The sequence below is a fragment of the Charadrius vociferus genome, unplaced genomic scaffold (assembly GCF_000708025.1).
Source record: "Charadrius vociferus isolate BGI_N301 unplaced genomic scaffold, ASM70802v2 scaffold7, whole genome shotgun sequence".
Classification (NCBI taxonomy): domain Eukaryota; kingdom Metazoa; phylum Chordata; class Aves; order Charadriiformes; family Charadriidae; genus Charadrius; species Charadrius vociferus.
In genome coordinates this window covers 5174702-5199452 of record NW_009649308.1, presented here as the reverse complement: position 1 = coordinate 5199452, position 24751 = coordinate 5174702, and the positions used below count along the sequence as shown (strand labels likewise).

At 36.7% G+C, this 24751-nt stretch overlaps 1 protein-coding gene across 1 annotated transcript; it reads left to right on the top strand.

Moving 5' to 3' along the window:
* The first annotated feature begins 270 nt into the window (after positions 1-270).
* CUL4B (cullin 4B) lies at positions 271-22167 on the top strand. Its single transcript, XM_009889276.1, has 20 exons — positions 271-928; positions 3611-3726; positions 7987-8090; positions 9002-9071; positions 9563-9636; positions 10668-10831; positions 10932-11020; positions 11289-11371; positions 12494-12561; positions 13703-13821; positions 14656-14848; positions 15943-16047; positions 16356-16466; positions 17198-17283; positions 18074-18181; positions 18442-18555; positions 19522-19627; positions 19703-19875; positions 20406-20558; positions 21763-22167. The coding sequence occupies exons 1-20, from the start codon at positions 397-399 to the stop codon at positions 21856-21858; spliced, it is 2664 nt and encodes an 887-aa protein (XP_009887578.1). The 5' UTR covers positions 271-396; the 3' UTR covers positions 21859-22167.
* Positions 22168-24751: the final 2584 nt, after the last annotated feature.

The following is a 24751-nucleotide window of genomic DNA, read 5'->3' as shown; positions in this document are numbered from 1 at the left end:
CAGGAGGGGAGCGGAAAGAAAAGCCGGGGGAGCGGGCAGCCGCGGGGAAATACTGTTATTGGAGAGAAGAATTGAAAGAAGCTAGTGGGTGGCGAGAGGCAGGAACGGAGGCGCTGCGCCGAGAAAGAAGTAAAAGCAGGAAAGCAGAGACAAACTACGAGAAGAAGCAAAGTAATAAAGAAAAGGGGAAGAGACCAGATAAAGTGATTCCTCCGAGAAAGAAGAAAGCGAAGGAGAGGGAATACGGAAGGACTCCACTGATGAGAGAGAGGAGTTGAAAGACGCCCCCCCCCTCCCCCCCTGCCAGGCACCAGACAGACTGACTCTAAAACTCTCTCTCTCTTTGTCACACCACAAGGATTTGATGCCCCTCAGCCTGTTCACTTCTGTGTGTTCATGTTTCCCACAGGTTTCTCTTCCCCCAACCCCCCAGCTGCAGCCCAGGAGGTCAGACCTGCCACTGATGGTAATACCAGCAGCAGCTCCTCCTGCAAGAAGAGAAAGTTAAATAATAGCAGCAACAGCAATTCTGAAAGAGAAGAATTTGATTCCATTTCTTCCTGTGCCTCTTCTCCTTCCAAAAACACCTCCTCATCATCTTCCTCTGTCATCACCACCTCCTCGTGCTCCTCCTCAGGGGTTGCCGCCTCTAATCATCACCTCCAGAAGAAGCTGCGCTTTGAGGACTCCGTGGATTTTATTGGACTCGATGTGAAGATGGCTGAAGAGTCGTCTTCCTCCTCCTCTCCTGCTGCCTCTTCTCAACAGCAGCACCAACAACAGCTCAAAAATAAAAGCCTTTTAATTTCGTCAGTGGCTGTGGGGCACCATGCAAATGGCCTGACCAAAGCTGCCTCCTCTACTGTTTCCAGTTTCGCCAACAGTAAACCTGGCTCTGCTAAGAAATTAGTGATCAAGAACTTTAAAGGTAACAGGCCATAATTTGTCCCAACCTATGGGGAGCTGACGCTCAACCTTGTGTTTTGTTTTCAGCATGAAAACTGGTTGGCTTCCAGATAGCTCCAAGTTTTACAGGAAATGCTTTTCTGTGGTGAACGTTTCTATACTTATGTAAAGGGGGAATAATGTTTTATGATGCATACTTGCCCAGTCATGTACACATCCTGAGCTACACTTTGCTGCTTGGGATTGTTTTCCAGACTCCTTTCACTCTGTGGAGAAGGCCTTAACTTGTCTGTTAGATGAAAGGTTTTACTACATAAGTGTGTAAATGGCCGTTCTTCAAACTTTTAACGTTTGATATCTCTTTTCTAGTAATCCTGGTTCAGGGCTTAGTATATATTTTAGCCTGGTTTATGATAAGTCTTTTCACAGAATGCGTGTTTTTTAAATTGGGCCTGAATCTGTATGTCTTGCCTTTTCTGTGTTGTCTGTTTATAGGTTAATCTGCCTGTGCTTAGTTTTAAATGTTGAAACTAAGGTGATTATCAGGCTATTATGGCGGATTTCCTTTCTGGTTTCCCCACTTGCCTTTAAAGTAGGTAGTTCAGATTTTTGCTGAGTGTTTTCCCTGCAATATCCTTGCTGTCACTTTTATTGTTTAACTCTCTAGTGTCTTTTCTCTGTTTTAATATACTCTCACTTTACAAGCTTACATTATTTTAGAAATTCTGTCAGAAGATGTGTTCGAGATTCTCAAATATTGTTACCAGAGACCAACTGAAGCAAAGAAATGAAACTTTGCTGTGATGCTGCTTCATTTTCTAGTAAACAAAAATGCAAATAGGTGTAGGCAGAATGCTTAGCTAAAATTTCGTCCTTTTTTTTCCCCCCTCTATAAAGATGGGGAAGTCATGGGCTTTTCTTACTTCCTGCCTCTTGCTATTTTCTAAAATAGTCTGATAGCTTGCTTTCTTGGGTTGTTTTTTTTTTCACCCATGTATTTGGGGGGGTAAAATATATTACTGACATTAAAATTAATTTCTAAATATCCAGTTGATACAAATGTTCTGTAGAGGTGTCACAGAAGGTAAGGATTAGGTTTATTTTCACCACTGTAATGTTTTACAGCAATTCATGATCATAGTGTAACTTCTTGCTTTAAGGTCCTCCTAATTTTCAAAATGTTCTCCACCCATCACATCATCATCATTTAATTTAACTAATTATTTTACAATTTATACGTGTGATGCATGATAGAAATAAATGCCACTCTTCTGTTGCTTGTACACTGTTATCTTTAAGGGAAGTCAACTTTTAATGTTTAAAATATTTGTTAAATGTCATGGATTGCATGGTGCTGTGATCATCATTGCTGATGAATAGGTATTTGAATCACTTGCCTAAAAAGGATGTCTCAAGAATCTGCCAGCTTTGCTTTTTATTTACTCTCAGATGCTAAACTGAATAATAAGATTATTGTCTTTATCTTAGTGTGATGGCAATAACATCCTTTACAACTTAAATAACTTCCTAAAATCCAGAATCTTGGTATTTGTTGCTGAGTAGCGTGTCCATTAGTTGCTAGTGAAAATAGGCAAGTCTCACGTGTAGTTCGTTGTCTCTCTAGATTCTTACGTATAGCTAATGTTGGGATATTGCCAATATTGTAGGAAAATGGGAGGAGAAAAAAATAATTTGCTATTTCTAGAGAAATCATAAAGTTTTACTTTTTTTTTACCTTTAGGTATGTGTTGATTTTAATAGTGTATAAACTTTGGGCCAGTTTCACCTGTTGGTAGCATGGATGTGCATGTGACTTCCTCCCTAAATGTTTTTTCTTTCCTTATCCATTTGGGAATGTGCTTGTTAGAACAAAAATGGTTATTTTAGCTAGTCAGGAGAATGTGCAGAATTTTAAAATAGCCCTGGTATTCTGAAGATGTGACTTGGGGAATCTCTCTTAGCCTGTTGTAACTGCTTTAGTCTTGAAGATGCTGCATAGCAGGGGCATCTCTAGAAAAGAGGCTGAAAAAAGAACAGACAGAGCCACATCTGCAAAGCTTGATCAATTTGAGCATTAAAAGAGGGCTTAACTCTAACAGATATCTACTCGCCAAACCCAGGAGAGACGTAAATGGATTACTGCAAAATAGGAAGGTTTTCCTTGCGACCATAAAGCCTGTATTGTAATTACAGTATTTCCATACGTGTTTCTTGAGGGTTTCTTTCCAACTGTTAATACAGAGTAGAATTAATGAGCAATAAATTAAAAAAAATATATATAAGCTATATACAACTCTGTATCTTTAAATCTGTCACTTTCGGCTTTTATGTTCACTTTCTTTTAGCTGTCCTGTCCTGGTAGTGAAAAAGATTGTAATGAAGTGTTTTTTATCTTTTTATCCCATCTTGAGCTGCTCAGGCACAGTATTACGATTTTTATAAATCATGCATACTGTTTGGGCTACAGATGCTGTGATATGTATGTGAAGAGCAATGCTGAATTCTTACAATGCATTACTATTTCAAATGTAAATAAGATACTGCTTTTACACTACTGCTTTCTTTTCATGTAAGTATGAATTAAAATCTTGAGCATCAGCCCATACCTCTTTCCTCTCCAAGCTACATTTTTCATTTCTGTAAAAGGTAAAATGTTCTGACGTTTCTAAATACTTTCTCAAACTCTATATAATTTCTTTTAAAGATAAGCCCAAATTGCCTGAAAACTACACAGATGAAACCTGGCAAAAACTAAAAGAAGCTGTAGAAGCTATCCAGAACAGTACTTCAATTAAGTACAATTTAGAGGAGCTCTATCAGGTAAGTGCTTTAAGTAAAAGCAATGGGGTAGCATTTTTTTGTTTTGTTGTTGCATTTTTTTGCCTAAACAACTTTTGATACAGTGGTAAGAATATGACATTTTGCTTGATAGATGCTTTTGTCATTGAAAAACTTTTTATCAGATAGGTTCTCAAATTTTAAAATCATCAGTAAAAATTTCACAAGACCTAACACTGAACTTGGAAATTTTTACTTGCCACGACATAATCCGAGGTATGGTTTCCCTTGCAACAGTTCACAAGAATTAAATAAGGCAAGGAGCTGTATTCCCTTTACTGTTTTGGGGTTTATGGTGTGTAGCTGCTATGGGAGAAATGTGAAAAGCTAAAACATTGGTGTTTAGGTAAGAAAAAGACAATTTATATTAAAATATAATCCTTTTTCTGAAGACAGTATCTACTGATGATTTCGGATCTTAAATAATTTTAAAACTGCTATTTTTCTTCATGAATTGTATTATTTTGGTTTGATTGTAATTTTTTACCATTCATCATTGTGCCTATTCTAACAACTGAGAATCAAAATTTATCACCAGCAGCAGCTCTGATTGTTTTGCCCTCTATGTTTTAGGAAGTGATCAGACTTGAACTGCATTTCCTAACTTTTTTTATAAGCTCCACTTCTGCTTTTTCAGCAGAATGTGTTAGGGAGGTTTTTCCCCCTCCTCACCTTTTCCCTACTAACATTGTGGTACTTGCGGTTTTAGCGGCCTGGCAACACTACTGCTTTTGCTAGGTGTTAAGAAGCACTTAGACTTTTTACTCTACTTTTAAAGCCTTAACTACCTGCTTAGTTGTTTGATTTGTTGCTCTCTGTGTATACAGCTTTCTCTCCATCTGTTTTTAGTGCCTCGTCTTCCCCTGCCCTCCCTTTTTCAATAAAAGTTGTGTTTGGATATGACTGATTTCTGTGAAAAGCTCGGGAGAAAAATCCTGTTTGCACAAGGTTTGGGGACAAATTTAGGGAAGGATAAATTGCCATTCCTCATGGAACCGAGAACCTCATGGGCCAAGATCCTCAGTCCAGCACATTTTTAAGCTCATTATAATCTTTTGTAATGGCCAGTTAATCTAAAAATAGCTTTTTTTTAACACTTCATTAGGATAATACATAGTATTGTTAAAGTAACAGTGGTATTGTTACTTTGGGGAAACTTGGTGAAACTAGTAACAAATTACAATCCAGCGTATTGGCTGGTATTGTAAATTACTTACCCTAGACTGAACAACAGAGCAAATAACTGTTCATTAAAATACTTGAAGGATATCCAAAATTGTTGAAAAATACAAAATTCTGTTGAAAGCCTTGCTTCTGCTTCACAGTTGTCACTTAATTTTCTGCTCACTTTTACCACAGGCTTAATTTAATGTTGCTTGTGCTCAGAAAAGAGAATTATGCTTTTTTCTTTTAAATCTTAGTTTTAACATTGTAATAACTTAGATACTTTTCAATGAAATAGAGTGCAATCAAGTATGAAATTTTTCTGGTTTTATAAATCTAAAAATAAATGTCTTGATTTAAAAATAGTAATAGGAATCACTAGTGTTTTTAAATGCTAACTAAACTAATGTCATTTCTGAACAGCTGCTTGGTAAATGGATCTGATGCCAAATACGCCTTGGCAGACGCCATTATCCAGGCGTCGAGGGGAATTGCAAAAGAGTCTGCAAAAGTTCTGCTGCAGACCTCAAAATAAGATACTTTTTTTTAAATGGAGTTAAACTTCCTGAGTTTGGTTTAACTCTTGTCTGTGTTGGAAAATCCCACTTAGCAAACACTTTGAGGCTTTATTTCTTTGCGGGGCACTAGTGTCGTACTTGCTTTGTTCCTCCCCAGCAAGAGAAATGATACACATCTTTGAGTAGCTGAAGTGCTACAGAATTGGAAGCTTCTTAGCTTCTTTATTAGAATAATTTTCCTTAGATTAGTACCAGCAAATAGAGGTCTAGATCCAATTGAGCAGAATTCATAAATTAAAACTCTTCTATGGATGTTATCAATGAAGATGCAGAAGTTTTGCACTTGATGTGCAAACACGCAATACTAGCACGCCTGTTTAACACTTTGAATTTCTGATCCACAAATGCAAAAGCACAACTTATATGAACACTACATTAAAATAAGTGTATATTAACTTATTTCTCTGAGTTAATGGTATACATTTGCCCGTCTACAGTGCAGAGTCTTTTAAGAATTCTTTTAAGGATTTGGTGCAGCATGGTTACTTGTTTTGTTAGACAGCAGTTATAAAAACCTTAGTAGTTGAGATGGATGAACGCACCAGAAGTACAGCAAAATGGCCAGTGGTGTCCTCGGCTAGTAGGTAGAAGCGAGACTAACTGTGGTTATACAGGTGACTCGCAAGTTCTATCTAAAGCATCATCTTCCTGGCTCTCAGTCGGTTTCTCCAAAGTAAGTAGGGGCAAAGAAGAAACCCCTTTATTGCACTTGCTGAAGGTCTAACCAGGCTCTTCAAGCTTAGTGTTTTCCATCCCCTTTTTCTTCTGAAATCAAAGCAGCAGTTATTTCCCGTTTTGCTGTTGTTTCTTTGAGAGACTGACCTTGTGGGTACAATAGCAGAATGAGGTTGAGCAGTGTCCATAACCTGCTCTGAACAGTGAACTGTAGAATATGTTTTCCTATCACATCATTGTGTTTGTTCAGTGTTTCTTAAGCGTTATGGCTGACAGTTGAATTTGTTGCTATTTTCAAATATTAGGTTACGTATACTTAAGTGATAATTGTGGCTTTCCTAATAATCATCATGCAGACCTGGTTTAGTCTTAATTGGCACGCTCACTCTCTTGCTATACCTGTTTGTTTCTAACAATATGCTTATGCAGGTTTGGCTTTCTTTTTTTTTCGGTTGTGTGGAATGGTTTTGTTGTGGGGTTTGGGGTTTTGTGGTGGTTTTTGTTTTGGTTGTTTTGTTGGGTTTTTTTTTAACTCCTCTATGTCTCAGAGCCAGTATTAGCTGTAGTGCACTTGCTCTAGAGAGTTGTTTCATTTTGATACTGAGAATGATTACTGTTGATATCCTAGGATTGACTGAGGGACTCCTTGTTTAGCTGTGATTGTTGCTGTGCTTTTAGTGGTGGCTGCTTACTCTTTGCTGGTGCTTCTGTTTGGGCTCTTGGGAAGTATTCTGGGGCACTTCAGTACAGTGGAGTGGATTTATTCTGTATATTTCTGAACTATGCTGTTTCTGCATGGTTGCCAGTGGTTGCTGGATAACAAACTTGATCTTCTAGTCCCGTCTTTCCCATCAGTTGGCTGTACTGGCAACTAAAGTATTTTCCATTAAAAAATAAATAAAATCGAGAGTCATTAATTGAAAATCATGTATACCTCTCCTCTCTAGCTTCTACAGATGTTTTACAGAATAATCACGTTGTGTCTTTCACCAATCTGCAAAGAGTTTAAGTTGCTCAGTTGCTTTCCAAATCTGGGCAATTGGTATACATTTTGGGAAAGTCTTGAGTTACACTTACGGACTCAAGAATGCTTGTTTGTTTGATCAGTCTCCAATAGATGTCCCTGTTAAATGTCTCTTTGCTTCTTAATGTGAAGCACAGCGGCAATTCTTCTAGTACTTGATTATGATCTAGAAATCTGAGATTTGTCCCTGTAAACAGCTGGAATATAGTCATACTACTAAAAATTGTTCAGGATTATAACTAAACTTATCCAGGCAAGGGGTTGATGGATGTAGATAGATTTTTATATATATAACCACATATGTATATGTATGTACATTTAGGGATGAAGGAAGCTTAATCAAGGAAAGGACTGCAAAAGGAACTAATGCTATCGGTGCTTTTCTACTAATATTCATGTGATTTGCAGATCACAACAGTTAATAAAATTAAGGCCTTAAGTGTCTGTGTTGAAGTATGAAACCCAGCAAGCTGCTGGAACATGTTAAACTAACGTCCTTGTTCGTAGAAATGCAAGGCCTGCAGTTCCCTATGAGATATCGGTACTCCAACTGAGATTAATAAACTGTAAGCTGCTCAGGGCATGGCCTTCCTTTGTTTCTTATTACCATTATAGTGCCACATCTCTCTGGTGTTTTGCATGGAGCTGTTAACTATGTTACAGTTAAAAGCTGGTAGATTTTTGAATGTGAAGCCTGAGAATTCCATGATTGGTTTGGGTTTTTTTTCCTCCCCTTTCCTTCTTAAAACCACATGTAAGAATATAAACGGATTTCTTAGTATCTGTTTCTCTTTACTTCAGGCTGTTGAAAATCTCTGCTCCTACAAGATTTCTGCAAACTTGTACAAACAATTGAGACAGATCTGTGAAGACCACATTAAAGCACAAATTCACCAATTCAGAGAATATCCTTTTTTTAGCTGTTGACAAGCCGAAATGTTTTACCTGCCAGTATGTGGTGATGGATTTCTTTGACTAGTTCATGACACTAGGCTGGGGTAATCTGAATTCCTAGTTTTTGCACAGTTGGGTCTGTTTTAACTTTTTGTAGGACATCAGAGAACACTACTAGCTCCTTTGTCTGTAACCATTTGAAAAGTTTGTGAGAAAGTTTCATTGGTATTTCTGAAACACTGACATTTTGCAAAAGCTCGTAGTACACTTACAGCAAGGCTTAAAACATGTATTGGCTGTATCACTTCAGGTTTTTTTATATCCTAAACTTGCCCTGCTCAGGTAAACAGAAAAGTATCCCAACAAGTAGTTCTTACTTTCTTTTTGAAAAGTGCTAGTGGTCTGGCAGCATATAATGTTAGTGGTTCTGAGGATCAAAATTTTCTATTTTCAAAAGTTTTGAGCCCTGTTAAGTAGATATTAATTAGTATCAGAACTATGCAGTGAACTGAATACAAGTTAAATTTCAAGGACAAAATTTATCTCTTTAGGTTATCTCTTAACATGAGCTGAAATTATAGTATCTATGTAGTGGTGGGCTCTAACATGTATTGTGGATTATTGGTGTTTGAGGTATGGGCATATGTATGTTTGTTCCACTCCTCAGGGAAGGGGCATTAGACAAAACATTCAAAACTATTTAGATCCTTTTTTTTAAATTGTTCAAATAATTTTGATTTCTCATTATTAACACTAGGACCCTCTTTAAAAATAAAAATAATCAGGTTGCAAGAAGTTAAGTGGTTCTTTTTGGGAGTAGGTGAGTTTGTTGTGCTCTTTTAAGTGTCTTTAAAAAGTAATACTGGTTCATTTCATTGGTAACGCTACCTATTAATGATAATTTCCTTAACAATTTCTTTATGGATTCATTGGATAGTGTCCTTTTTCTAAAGAAAATAGACAAATGTTGGCAAGATCACTGCAGACAAATGGTAAGTTTTTTATCTTTTCAAAGAAAATCAGTTGCCTAGTCAGCCTATGTATTGCCGAAGTTTGTTGCTTTACAAACATACTGTGATTCTGAAATGTTGTCTTAAATTTATACAAGACTTCTTTGTCAAATGCAACTGTATCTAGTTTGTTAGAAATAGAGCCTTGAAAATACTTCTCTGTAGTGTTTCTTGACATATTGGCCTGATCTGGGACACACACACATACTCAACTCCTAACTGCTGTTTCTATGCAAACCTTCTCCTTTTATACCTATTATAAAAGGAGCTATTCTTTTATGCAGAAAGATGTGAAGTGTCGCATTGATCATCTTGCTGAGATTGGCAGAATATTTTAAACAAATCAACACTGTCTAAGAAAGCACTGCCTGACACCTGTCAGTGGGATTTTTGTTGTTGTTGAGCATAATTTGTGTTGTTCTTTGATTTCAAGAGTAAAATGATTGTGGCTTTTTTATTCCTTCTCATAACAGATTATGATTAGAAGTATCTTTTTGTTCTTGGATCGAACTTACGTACTTCAGAATTCAATGCTGCCATCTATTTGGTAAGGGCACAAAGAATACTGTTATTGGGGGTGTATTTAAATTATGACATATATCTTGCTGATTTTCAAGGTTGTTTTTTAATATAAACTTTATAGTGACCCGTAAATCAGATGGTGAATCCATACATGCTTGTTGCAAAGGGAGATTTCACTTTTGATTTATTTGCCATGAATTACAAGAGTCTTCTAGAATAGCTGTGATAGCAGATTTCAGCTAAGTAGGTATCAGTGTCCAGTTTACACAGTTAAAAGAAAGGGCCTGTTCAAAAACTGAAGTGTAAGGGTTTGGTTTGCCCAGTTATGGGCTTCAACATGCATTGTCAAAGTTCTGTCAGTATTTTTGAAGGAAAAAGTTACCTTAATTAAAAGCAAGTTATTTTCTTTTGGACTTCAACCCCCGCCCCCCCAAATATTTTAATAATGCACAAATACCCTACAGTGCCTTTGACACTGCCTGAATTATTTTGCCAGAGCTTGGAGTGGTAGATGGAGGGCCTGGCTTTTCCTAAAAGTGTCCAGACCCACAGTTTCAAATTCATGGAAGGTTTTAACTGGGATGCCCAAAGCAGAAATCCTTGTCTTTTATGTTACTGAGTTCTCCTAAGCTTTGCCTAGGAATTAAGAGATCAGAAAGTGCTGGAAAAAGACTATTGTCCAACAGCTTAACCAAGAAATTGGGAGCCAGGATGACATTATCCTTTTCTCGTCAAGGATGCTGTTCATTCAGTTTCCATCATCCTGCCAACCAAGTGAAAAATAAAGACGCTGCAAAAGTTAGGTGGCTATTTAGGGAAAAAACATGTCCTTTGGTCTTTAAAATCTGTTGTTGTTTACTGTTGATGCTTTGTCATGGTTTATTTTGGTGTTTCTGTGTTTGCGCATCTTGAGTGATTTGGGGCCAGAGGAGTGAGGAGTTTGAAGAATGCTATTGTTTATTGGCCTATTTGATCTAGATCAAATTTTATTAATAGAGAATATTTGAGGTTGATTATTTTGCTATTTATTGAACAGTCTTTATTTTCTTCTTACAGGGATATGGGGCTAGAATTGTTCAGAACTCATATAATCAGTGATCAGAAGGTTCAGAACAAAACTATTGATGGCATTCTTCTGCTGATTGAGAGGGAAAGAAATGGTGAGGCTATTGATAGGAGTTTACTGCGAAGCCTTCTAAGCATGCTTTCTGACTTGCAGGTGAGTAAACTTGTTTCACCTTTAAACCAATAAGCAGCTCAGATTCTTATTTAGCGCTCAGTAAGCTTTACCCTGGATTGCTATCGTGTTCTTTCCCTGGATTTATCAAGACTCTTTCGAACATAGATTCTTGGAAGAGACTAACCGCCTGTATGCAGCAGAGGGACAGAGGCTTATGCAGGAACGAGAGGTATTTTGAATGTTTAACAAATTTGTTATGCCTAATGACAAAGCGTTTCTCGGGGAGAGGAACTATTCCACTGCCTTCACCAGCATACAGGGGAATAATGTGACCGTTGTTTTATAGTGCTCTGAAAAAGCAAATTCACATGCAGTTGCCTTCAGTCACAGTGCTAATAATTTCTGCTTAAAACTGGAGCTGCTGCTGCTGTCAGACCAGTATTGTCTTTTTTCTCTTACATTTTTTTTAAACATACAAACTACTCTGGCATTTTCAGGTTCCAGAATATCTTCATCATGTCAACAAGCGCTTGGAAGAAGAAGCAGACAGGATAATCACTTATTTAGATCAGAGCACACAGTAAGTGCAGTCTCTCTTTGCTTGGTATTGTTAGCTGTTTGGCTCCTCTTCTGTTGAGGGCCATCTAATAGCTACAGTTTATTTCAGTTATTGACTGACCATTAAATGCTTCTCACTTCCCACAATTCCTTGTTTACAGTGAAGCACTGTCTTGGCTCACAGCTAATATCCTTTTCTTCTAAGCCGCTAGTTATTTTGACATAAACATTGTTGGGCATTTTGTTGGAGAAAAATAGGCCACCACCCCCAGTCTAAATGACTTTCTTGCTGAAATGCAATTAATCAACTATTGTCTTACCTGAAAAAGATAGGTCTCGGGATAGAGAATTCTCAAGCTAAAGGCTCTGAATATTTACATTAAAATATTTGCATATTCTTGAAGGAATCTGGGAAATCATTGAATAATGTCACTCTTCAATCTTTTCTTAGATTTAGAGGCAGGATTTCCTCAAATACAATCAAGAGGAGGTCATGACTGGTAGGACAGGAGAAATGTTGTAACATAAAGCCACAGCTGTCATGTCTGAGAGAAAATGTAGGTCACTAATGTAACAAAACTCTCTGAGCAAGTGGTAGCAACTTCTTAAAGAGTGCAGGTACAGAGGGTCTTTTAAAGATTAAGGTGTTTTATTGCTGCCATCATAGATTATTTTTTTTATTCCCTTCCTCCTTCAGCTGTTAAAAACACTTAGCTTGTTTAGTGGCTTCCTTCTTCCACACTACTATTAGTGGCCAACTCCCTATTTTGTTTTAATACCTCTTGACTCATGAGGTATGTGTTTTCTCCTTGGTTTGTCTCCCAAGACACAGATCTCCTCCCACAAAGCAGGAGAAGGTATATTCTTTGACAAACTTTCTTCACTGATGGAATCATTGTCCAGCTGCCTAGAGGTCATGTACAATAGGCTTATTGTGTGAATTCAATCCTCAGTCAGCAAACAAAAAAAATATTGCTTACTGGGGAGGAAAAAGGATAAATAACTGTATAATAATTTTAGGTCCTTGGCCACAGATAATTAGAGTACTCCCAATGATGAGTGTAGTTAACATAATCTCAAAAAAATAATTTAAAACTGTCAGTAATGGAAAAAGGAAAAGTAATTCTAAACGTTTTTTCTATAGGAAGCCACTAATTGCTACTGTAGAAAAGCAACTTCTAGGTGAACATTTAACAGCCATTCTTCAGAAAGGTAATCTTTCTTCTTTATAGAAATGTTTCTAATTACTGCTTTGGGGCTTTCAATTCCTGTGCTGAAAAAGAAAGTGACAGATTCAGGTGCTGGGGGAGGACACAAGCTACATCATTCTTTAACGCCCTTTGCTACTCAGTGTATGAAATAGCATTGACCATTTTGCAAGAGGGCAAGTACTATTCTTCTCGTCAGAGGTAAGGAGATGCAATGCTGTCTGCAGATACACAGCAAAGCAAAAAGAAAACTAGAGTAGGGGACTCGAGTTCAGTGTATAAAATAGCATTTTTGAAGACTTAAAGGTAAAGGAGTAGCCTTTGAATTATGGCTGTACCAGAAAAGGGAAGCATTAATTACTTGCTGCTCACAAAAAAAGCAGCTTGTTTTAAAAATTTAGTACAATTTGAGCAATGAAGTATGTTGACTTACTTCTGTAATAGTCTCTGGAGTCAAGCAACCTGCTCTTGCTCTGAGGAATAGTCTGGAAATAGATATGGGTGCTGCAGGAGTTGAATAATAATAAGTCCTTACTAGTCAGATTCTGGATGAAAGAGGTATGTGAGCATCTTTCTGCACATCTGTAACAGACTCTTTATTGAAAGGAGTATCAAGTTTGCAATATTTACCCATCTACTGTCTTCAAACCTTGCTGTGGAGCATCAGGCCTTCTCTGCCAAAAAGTTAAAGTGAAAAGTGAAGCTATTTCTTGAAGCTGCTTGCCTTCAAACATCTGTAAAATTTATTTTACAGCTGGAATTGAGACTTGGAGCTCTGTCCTGCCAAGTAACCTTTCCCACAGATCAGTAAAGTGTAAACGTTTCAAATCTTTAGGGAATAATAAAGCAGAAGTAAGCAAAGGTACACATATACACGTGTACTTTACATGTAAAGTACATATAGCCTAAGATATCCCGTACAGTAACAAGGTTTTTAAGGTTTGAGACAGTTTAGGTAGCCATTCTGCATCTCACTGTTAAATTAGGTAGCTTAAAAAACAAAACCCCAAAACAAACAAAAAAAAACAAACCACCACTAATTGCTTGTTAAAAAATGCTAGCTTTGAAGAGGTCCCTCAGTGTAATAATATGCTTTCTTTGGATTACTCTGGTTTTAATTTCTATTGAAATTCTCTCATTTGCAGGTTTAAACCACCTTCTTGATGAAAACCGAATTCAAGACCTGTCTCTTCTGTATCAGTTGTTCAGTCGCGTGAGAGGTGGAGTACAGGTTCTCTTGCAACACTGGATTGAGTACATAAAGGTGCTGTTTCTAGAACTCTGGAACAGATACCACTATTGTATCAATGGGGTTTATACACAGATATTTGAGACATCTCTATAAACTACTGCATTTTTCTAAGAACTAGACTACTTGCTTATAAACATATATTTAATGGACCATTTTTGCAACCATACTAGGAAAAGTACAGTAACTATTCTAGCCCTATCAAAGAAAATATTGAACATTCAGTTGCAATTATCAAACTCCAAATTTATTTGGAGTTTTTATCTTGCTTGTAGTTAGTTGTGGGGGACAACTGTATTTCTCCAGTAGACATTTTGGTAATGGCAGAACACTTCCATCCTTCCCCTGCTGAAATTTCTTGTCAGAAGGAGTGTTAGCTTAAGTTACCAGCTAATGGAAGTTCACAAAGCACTTGAATATCACTTAAGATGTTTCTTCTTATCACTCAGTGAAAACGTTGTCACAGAAAGTATGGTGGTTGTGTAGGACAGCTTTGTAATGTCATAGGAGTACTGTTAAATAAAATTGAGTTTAGTGGAGCTTTACCTGTGTAAAACCTGAGGTTATAGATGTTTAAAAAGAATGTGTTAATTTTGTCATGCTTAAGTTTGTTTATTCAGACAAAAGTTCTGAATCTGTTCATTTGTTCATATATTGGTTTTGAATCAACATGCAACGTCTAGGAATGATTATGCAGTAAATATTTCATAATGCTATTACTTCTATTGTGTTAGTGGAACTAATATCAATACCAGAAACAAGACATTACAAAGAGAACTTAGGCTTTTAGAAGTCTTGTCACTTAAGTTCATTATTCAGGCTAACTGAAAGATATGTTTTATTTTGCAGGCATTTGGTAGCACCATAGTAATTAATCCCGAAAAAGACAAAACCATGGTCCAAGAACTACTTGACTTTAAAGACAAAGTTGACCATATTATTGATGTTTGCTTTCTCAAGAATGAGAAGTTTGTAAATGCCATGAAAGAAGCCTTTGAAACATTCATTAACAAAAGACCAAATAAGCCAGCTGAACTCATAGGTATTTTTCTTCAGTTTCTTCCCATGTGAGAATTTGGGTGGGGGACAAGAGGGAGTTGCTGATGCAGCTTACAGATGGGAGATGGAAGTGTGTGTTAAAAGATGTTATGCGCAATGCATTGCCAAACTGGGCATCTACTGTGCCTTATGCAAGTGAATTATTTGATAGGATAGCATTAAACATTAAGAACAAGCTCTATTCATCAGTTCACTGGCTAGGTTATAGGGAAGTGAAGAACATTAGAACTTGGGCATACCAGCAGTTGTCTGGTGTCCAAATGTGAGTATACTGCTAATAATACGACTTTTTCAGAAGCTTACGTAACTGTGCCGCCAACACATGTGCACAGTAGCTCTACATAGATACATATGTTTTAATATATAAAAACGAAGAGAGATGAGGATCCGCTGTACCCTATCATGTTATGGGGACAGAACCTCTGAAGTTGCAAAGAACATCGTTTACAGATTTGTGCATTACAAGCTTGGCTCTCTGCACTTTTGAATACTTCAATCATTTCCCCACACAGCGCATAATACCTGCTTTGCAATCTGTTGTGCTGTTAGGCTTGTGGAGTAATGCTTTCTGCCCTTCTTTTTTTAAATTAATTGACTAACTGTAATGTGCTTACCAAACCATTTGAAATTAAAACAAACAATCTGCTAGAGAAATTCAGCGGTATAGTCAACACATTAAATAACTGGCTTACATATTTTTCTTCTGATGGTTTTTGTTCTTTTATAGCCCTGTCAGTCTATAGCAATAGAGACTTTTTACTTTGAGACCATAAATATGGACCAGGATATTTAAAGCAAAAATTTTTTTTTAATATTCTGTATGCTAATAAAGTTAAGATGCAGTAGTTGCTTATCTGAAAAAAGAGATTAGGCTATAATGTTTTTATAACTTTATAGACTCTATGAAAATATATCAAGCTAGTTGTGATGCAACTGATTTGAAGGTAATTTCAGGATCCTTTGCATTTCCAGAAGATTTCGCAATATTAGATTTTTTTAAAGTTAAAAGATTAAATTATTGTTTCATTGTGATACTAAGTATATGCTAAACTTTTTATTCCTCAACACTCTTTTTAGCTAAATACGTAGATTCAAAGCTTCGTGCAGGCAACAAAGAAGCTACCGATGAAGAACTTGAAAAAATGCTGGATAAAATTATGATAATATTTAGATTCATATATGGTAAGGATTGCTTTTTTTTTTGTTGGGATACAGTTTAATCAGTAACATAAAGGTACTTTGAAATAATTTTTGCAGTCTGTTTGCATTTTCAAGTGTTCATTCTCTGTAGATACAGTTTGCTGGTGTAGTGCTGTTTAACTAGTTTGTGTGTTAAAAGGCCGATAACAAGACCTGACTCAAAATCTGTGGAAAGCTTAATGTGAAGGCCCTGGTTTACTTTACTGAGCTTTGAATTGGGCCTCTTGTAGGTAATATTTGTCTAAAACAAACAATGACTTGTGATCACTGTCGAATCTCATATCTTACAGGAAAAGATGTCTTTGAGGCCTTTTATAAAAAAGATCTAGCAAAGAGACTACTAGTTGGGAAGAGTGCATCAGTAGATGCTGAAAAATCTATGCTTTCCAAACTCAAACATGGTAAATAAATATCTGTCTATCTACCTGCTTCCTTTCTTTTCAAAATAGTCATTTTAACAGGCCTCCCCAGGAGTACTGTTTGTGTTTCTCCTTTACACGAGGGCAAAAACCTTGTGTGCAAGTCTTGAATGACTGGTGGGTTTTGAGGAAACTTACTTGCTCTTAGTTTTGTAATTACAGCAGCAATAGCCAAAAAACAGGAGCTTGAAGTGCACAGTTTATCTTGGCCTGTGGGATAGAGTTGAGTTTCCCTGCTGAATAAATCAGTGATGTGCTTAGAGAACTTGAGGATGACTTCTGTTTGTTATTCACTCCATATAAGGTCTGAAACATGAAGCTGCCAGCTAGCAGGCTGGTCTTCATTGTTTCACAGGATGGAGTCTTTCAGTGGTAAAAGTAAGATTTTTAGAACTTGATCTTCTTCTACCATCAAGAGACAGTTTGGCAAGCAGCTGATAGGGATTAGATTTGTCTTTTGAGTGACAGGTTGCCAGTGGAGTCCTAAGATGAACAGTCATGTCCACGTGCAAAATAGCTGCCACACTAGAACACTTTCCCCTTCTTGTTTATAACCTTATTCTGTATCTTAATTAGAATCCATGTCTTTATGTAAGAACATATGCCGAAATAGGTTCTCTTGCTTCGAAGTACATTCTGATATTTAGAATAACTACTCTATGCTATTGAAAATAAACAAGATTTATTTTTAATATTCAAATTTTCTCTTATAGAATGTGGAGCTGCTTTCACCAGCAAACTTGAAGGAATGTTTAAAGATATGGAGCTTTCAAAAGACATAATGATACAATTTAAACAGGTACTGTGGGAAAGCCTACCATGGCTCCTTCATTTACTTGCTTTTTGAATGAGGTAATCTCAGAAAGCCTAACAAGAGGGTGCGAGATGTCTTCAGTTGTGAACATTTCTATTGTAGTTGAGTTAAACTCCTTTTGAGTTATTCCAGTTTTCTGTAATGTTCTTTCACTACAGAAAAAAGGACTTTGTAGGTGATTGCTTTCAAAAGGAGTGGACGAAAGCCCAACTGGGAAAACAGTTTTTACTGAAAATAAGATGGAATCTATTTCTTAATTTTTTGCTGTCTGTGCTTTTGAAAACTGTAATGAACTTATTAATAGTTTTCCTGAACAGCAATGGAAAAAACAAGAAGCTGCTTAAAAAAAAAAGCAGTAATAAAAGAAGAATTGTAAATTTATAAAACATTTTAACACCAGTTATAAAACATTTTTAACACCACTATATTCTGATGGACTGTCTTGTAAGTTTTTGCCCATCAGTTCTGGTAGTTCTGTAATGTTTTGATTACAAGCATATTCTACATTCTTTCCTCCATTCATGCATAATTAGGTACATCTTCACATCACCTGCTAAAACACTTCTTTTGCTGTTTTCTTACTGTATGGAAGTGCCTTTAGAACTTCAGAAAAAATGCTTTTTCTTATCCTAATTTACTTGTATGTAACTCGCAGTTTATATAGCAAAGACTTGTCTTCTGTGCTCTCATAATGCCCATTCTAACTTTTCAGTTCTACTTGAAATACGTTTAATATGCAGTGCTTTATTTCAGTTTACTTTGTCTCTTTCTGCAGTATATGCAAAATCAGAATGTACCTGGCAACATTGAACTAACAGTGAATATTCTGACTATGGGTTATTGGCCAACCTACGTGCCTATGGAGGTCCACTTGCCCCCAGAGGTAATGAATATAGACATATTATACCAAGCATCAGCCTATCAGTAATGCATCTTGATATCAACTGCAACTTGGTTTTAAATATGCATGTGATCTCTAGAAAGAAATGCAGAGGTGTCTTTATTTAAAAAAAAGTTTTTATTTTCTTGCAATACCCTTCATCTTTCTATGCCTTTAATTAAGGCTTATTTGATTGTGGAGGAGGGAAGGATGCTTTTAAAGTGGAAATTGTGTTTCAGTGTTTTGGGTTTTTTTTTTTTTAGATGGTCAAACTGCAGGAGATTTTCAAGACCTTTTATTTAGGAAAACACAGTGGTAGGAAACTTCAGTGGCAGTCAACACTAGGACACTGTGTACTAAAAGCAGAATTTAAAGAGGTGAGTGTATTGTTTCTCTTATTCCTGTTGCTTTGCTGATTTCAAGTCTGGGGTGTACCTTAGGGGTATATCGGGAAGCGCTTTTTTGTGTTGTGATGGAAAACTTAGCACTGTTTTAGCAATTACTTTTAATTTTTGACCTCTTGCTATCATTTCTGGAGTTGATAGTTTCTGAAATAGATGTAGTAAGGTCTAAAAAGATGCATCTGATTTCTGTATCGGTACAAAAAAATAAAGTTGTTGGTTACTGCTTGGGGAAAATATCCAGTGAGTTTAGTTCTGCATTTAAAATGACACTATTTTTTATACTGGGCAGAAAAAGAGCGGGGAGCATGTTCCATAGATGCTGTCAGATGAAGTAAGGTCATTAAGTATCTCTACAGTAAGCTTTTCACTACTGAAATAAAGGGAAGTTTTGGATTGTACAGGAACACAACTGTTTTTAAAGGGCTTCCATTTATTCACCCTTCAGTATTTTTTCATGGGCACAAATATAGTTCAAGAAAATGGCTCTTGGAATAGGAATGCTTACCAGTTCTATTTTTCAGAAAAATATTAGTGGTAAAACAAGTATTATCAAACTTGGTTATTTCAAAGATCCTATAGTTCCTAATACTGTGTTTCTTAAACTAGTGTTTGTGTTACACTTTGACTTAAAGGTCTTTCAAATTAAGCATTCAATGCTTTGAGATTTCTCTTGAGTAAGTTGATGCATATCATGGGTGAGTTTTGTCACTGGATCTAATAGTCTAACCTTCTGACCTCTAGTTTATTCTGCGTTGCATATTAAACACAAGGTGACCAGTAACTTCTATTCTTTCATATTCCCAAATGAATAAAATAGTAATTGCATCTTTTTAAGTGAAATAACTGGCATACAAGAGTGGATTTGTTCCTCTCCCCCGCCTTAAAAAAAAAAAAAAAAAAAAAAACAGCCTAGTGATGTCTTAATTTCCCTTGTGACAGGGCAAAAAAGAACTTCAGGTCTCCTTGTTCCAGACACTGGTGCTGCTCATGTTTAATGAAGGAGAAGAGTTCAGTTTAGAGGAGATAAAGCAAGCCACCGGGATAGGTTGGTATTGAAAACAGGTGACTACCAAGTATTCTTACTAAAATACCCAAACTAAACAACTTGTTTCTGCTGTAGAGGACGGAGAGCTGAGAAGGACACTTCAATCTCTGGCTTGTGGCAAAGCCAGAGTACTGACTAAAAGCCCCAAAGGCAAAGATGTGGAAGACGGTGATAAATTCACATGTAATGATGACTTCAGACATAAGCTCTTCAGGATAAAGATCAACCAAATTCAGATGAAAGAAACGGTATATTCTTTTTAATCCTCTGGGTTTTAGATCCTTGGGTTAAGTATCTTGTTGCCTGCCTGTTTACAACTTTTTTTCCTCTTGGTTGTAATGTACATGCTGCTATCTATATAAAAGTCACATGGATAATTTTGATGATAGCACATACCTAACATTGCAGACTTAAATGCTAACTTAGACACCAGTGATGCTAGATGTCTCTAAATAAGGTTGTTTAAGAGAAGTTCCAGTTAGTGAATGTTCTTTTCATCCTTGATCATTCCCTGGAGCTTTACTGAATGATTTGTGAACATAGAAACAAGTTCACAGTGAATTTTCCCTGACAGCCATCCAATGTAAAGTCTGTGCAAAGATTTTAATTACTTGTATAAGGGTATTTTTAATAATTGGTCTTCATATTTGTAAAGAATTTACATATTTGTAAAGGACATTTTACTGTCTTACACTGAGAATTGTCTTAGAGACACGAAGAATAATTGTTCTGACAGTTGTAGTGTTCTCTCTAAAACTCTTCTAAATGGATCCTTCAGGTAGAGGAACAGGCAAGCACTACAGAGAGAGTATTCCAGGACCGGCAATACCAGATTGACGCTGCAATTGTACGAATCATGAAGATGCGCAAGACACTGAGTCATAACCTACTTGTGTCAGAGGTCTACAACCAGCTTAAATTCCCAGTAAAGGTGTAGTACTGATTTTCTTCTTCTAAAACTTTATTACTTTTTATATCCCCTTGCTTCTCCTCAGTTAAACAGTGTTTCTGTCTAAAACGTGCATCTTTTTACTACTAGGAGGGACAAATACGCACTTTTGGGAATTTTTAAAGTGCCACTTGCATTCATCTATCTGACTGTTACCTCAGACTTTTAGTAAGTTAGTAAAGCCTATTACCAAAGGCCTTCAGAACCAGAGTCTGTTAGCAGCAACTGTAAACGTAGCTCTCCTTGTATGCTGTTCTTCTCACATTTAAGTATTCTGGCAATGTATTCTTGGGAATGAGGAGAAAATGATTTGGATACATAATACAGAATTAGGTTTGATTCTTAATTTGGTTGATACTTTTCAATAAACTAGTAACCAATACACGCACAGTGTTTTTTCCAGCCAGATTATATTGGTGTATATATAGACACGCACATATATATGGAATGAAAATTAGATATTGGTGAATGTCTCAAGGCTAAAGAACCCCACAGTTGCAATATAAAACTAATAGCTTGCTTACTGTGTACAAATAGACATGTGTTTTCAAAGACAGTGATGCATTTGCATGCATTTGTTTGAGTTCAAATATGCAGTAGTTTCTATCATTGGAAATGTAAAATAAAAGATACTGCAGTATCGTTCTGTTTTGTTACCATGTTAAGTTCCTGCAGGCCTGTAAGTATTGCGTAAACTGCAGCTGGGCTTTGCAGGGTTATAACAGATGATTTAAATGCTTTTCCTCACTCTTTATCATAAGGCACTTTTATAGAGTCCTTCACCCAACAAAATCATAGGGCACCCAAACTGTTGCAAAACTTTCTTGCTTCAAGGTAAAATGAAACTTGTACCATCTTTTGCCAGGTAAAAGTCAGAAATAGAAACACTTTGGTACATAATGTGTGAATTGCAGTTCTTTAGAGTTCAGTTTAAACAGCAGGAAATATCTTTCCCCGCTATAAAAAGTCTATGCTTAACTGCAGGTGAGAAGCTAATTTTGTAACTTTCTCTTCAATCACTTATTGCAGACTTTAGAAGCTTTGATACTTTAAGGGATTTTATTTTTTTAACTGTGATTTCTGTTTCCTCAGCCATCTTTAACAGTATGGATATTTGCCTTAAGTAGAAAGAACTGAGAAACATTGACTGCAAAGTAATAATGCTGACATTTGCTTTATTTCACAGCCTGCTGACCTTAAGAAGAGAATAGAATCCTTAATTGACAGGGACTACATGGAAAGAGATAAAGAAAACCCGAACCAGTACAACTATATTGCATAAACATATGTTGGCCTTTGTTTTACTGCACATTTGGTGTCATACACAGTTGCCAGTGGATAAACTAGCCTGTTGATCCCGTTAATTGACTTTTTATACTACCGATGATTGAATGAAAGCAGTGTAATGGAAAAGTATAGTAGAGTGGACTTCTTTCAGTGGTTAACATGCCCATTTAAAGAGTACTATTTACATTTTAAGAAGAATGCTGTTGAACTCTTTGCATGTTATTTAGTAAGATGTGCAGAAAGCTGAAAGAAAGTACCTGGTCTTTGTGATTCCATTTGTCTCTGGGTCTGAAGAGGAGTCCCTTGATATGACAGATGTCTTTCACACCTTTAAATGGAAACAGAAGGTTAATTAATATAAGAAAATAGCCTTTAAAATGCTTAAACTGCATGCAAACTTTTAATTTACTGTACAGAATGCATTTCAGTTAGTAACATACCATTGGTTTGGTTGATGCCCACACTTGGACTTTTCCCTTGAGGGAGGGAGAATGGGGAATAAGCCAAGCTGTGCTTATTGCTGATCTAATGGAAAATATTCTTGGTCGCAATTAAGACAAAATGGTACCAATATTAAACAATGTATAAAGTTTGCAGTGTGGGCATATATACTGTATATACAAACACCATTCTTAAATAACTGCTACAACAAAACAAGTTCAGATTAGATTTATATGGCTTGCCTATAAGACTTAGTGTTCACCTTTGGAAATTTTAAGCATAAAACAGCCATAACGGAAAAAGTGACAGTTTTTACTAGTCATGGGTAGGAGGCCTTCACCTCTTGGCAGCAATACTCTAGAAAAGAGAATCTATTTACAGATATCTATGAAAAGCCACACTGTTCTTGTGGTAAAGCTGTAAGAACAAAAACTGCAAATGGATTTTAATACTTGTTTTGCTTTGCAACATTCTAAACTTGAACTAACCTCAAGGTTTAGACAGGGCAGCTCTTGTAAGACTGCTCTGCTTTGGATTGCTTTAACTTAAAGCTTTAAGAACTCAGCCCTAGATGTGGCAGGCCTCCTAGAACCCAGAAGCCTACCTCTCATATAGAAAGTTAAATATTGCTACAAGGCATCTAAAATATATTTTCTTAGATGACCAGAGAGCATTCTTTGCATCTTTATAAGACGTGGGAGAATAAGTCACTTGAATGTAGAGCTTTGTTTCAACAAAATGCATTTTTTTTATTGCTATAGCAGCATGTGCCAGGAATATATGAAAAAAAAAAAGTGTCAGCAGAAAAGGACTCCTCCACATAACAGTTCTTCCTTACCCAGTCAGGCTTTAGACCTACGATCAGCTGTGTTGCAGAGCACAATGAAAAACCTCATCCTCTTTCAGGCACTGATAGTCCTGGGGAATACCAGATACTTCCTGAAAGCAAGATGTAACTTTTGTTTAATGGCAGTATAACTTAGCTCTCTATGATCTATAACTTTTATCACTGTGATCTCATATTCAGGGCTGTGCATGTCTGAGAGGGAGAGTGTGTGAGTATTTTGTATCTGACACATCCCATCCTTACTGCTTTTTTTCATCTACTGTTTAATTCCATATTTTCTCCAGCCGTGTTTTCTCTCAAGCTCTTTTATATGCAGCCCTCAGCTGACAGATGAAGCAGATGGGGTTTTTTTCTCCTAAATTATTTGCTGTCACCCTCTACTAACTGTCATACCGCTCTTTGTGATCTGCAGAAAATCTACCTTGTCCTTTGACACTATTGCACCATAACCACTGGTAGACATCCAGGACCACCCTTGCCTCTGTAAGAAAAATATTAACAGTAGAGTTATCTGGTAAGAAACTTGAAGACTGCTCCTGCAAATCTTTAAGTATTAGTTCAAATAGATCCACTGGGGAGGAAAGAATGCCCCCTCCCCCCAAAAAAAACGCCTTCTGTATTTTGCATTCAGTGTTCCTTTTTCTTGTATGTGTTTTGTATCTTTAGCCAATAGAAGATTGCTTTTAAAAAGGTTTTTGGGAGAAGGAGCATAAAACTTAACTCTTTAGGAGACAGGAGATCAGTATTGAACTGGTTCCATTCAGTCTGTTGTAGCATATAAATCTAACACCACTACATGTTTAAAATACCTGTTCTGGTAAAATCCTCCCTCATTAGACAAGTGTGTTGCATTCACTCAAACTAACTGGAAAGGTCTGAAGGCTTATTTAATTTTTATCCCATCCATTTCAGTAACTTAAATGCAGAAAATATTACCTAGAAAATGTCCTCAAATCTCATCAGACTTCCACGATCTGAGGCAGACCCGAAACAGCAGTCTAGTTAAAGCAACCCAAAGAATGGACTTTGAGAGCCCTGGCTAGGCCGAGAGAGGGGGTGAGAGAGGGGAGGGGAGAAGGCTTCTCCTTCTTGTATCTTCAGGGGTTTTCCCCGAGAACTTGTTCATCTCTTCTGCTAAGGTCTCGCTCATTCCTGGTTAATGACAAAGCTGCAGCCAAGATCTATCGTCCAGCCGTACAACTCTGCAACTTCTTGCTGGGATCATGTGCCTGCCTATTGAGCCATATATATCTCTATAAGAAAAAAATTAAAGTGGGCTTGGACCACAACTCATCTGGCTATAACACAGCTTGTCTGTGGCCACGCATTTTTAATCTTGACTCTTGCATGCAGTTTATAGCACCTTGTTCATAAGAAATTGCAGTTTATTCTTAGAAATATATATTTTAGGTTTTTTAATCTTTATACCCATAAATGGACTATTTTTTTGTCTTGGCTGGTTTAAAAAGTGACCATTTTGTTTAAATGCTGTAATTGCAAATGTGTTGTAAACGTTGTTTTGTTCCATAGTTTACACAAAGGTGCCAAAGTAAATAGTTAATAAAACAAACAAACCCTAGCAAATTGTTAAGTTGCTTTA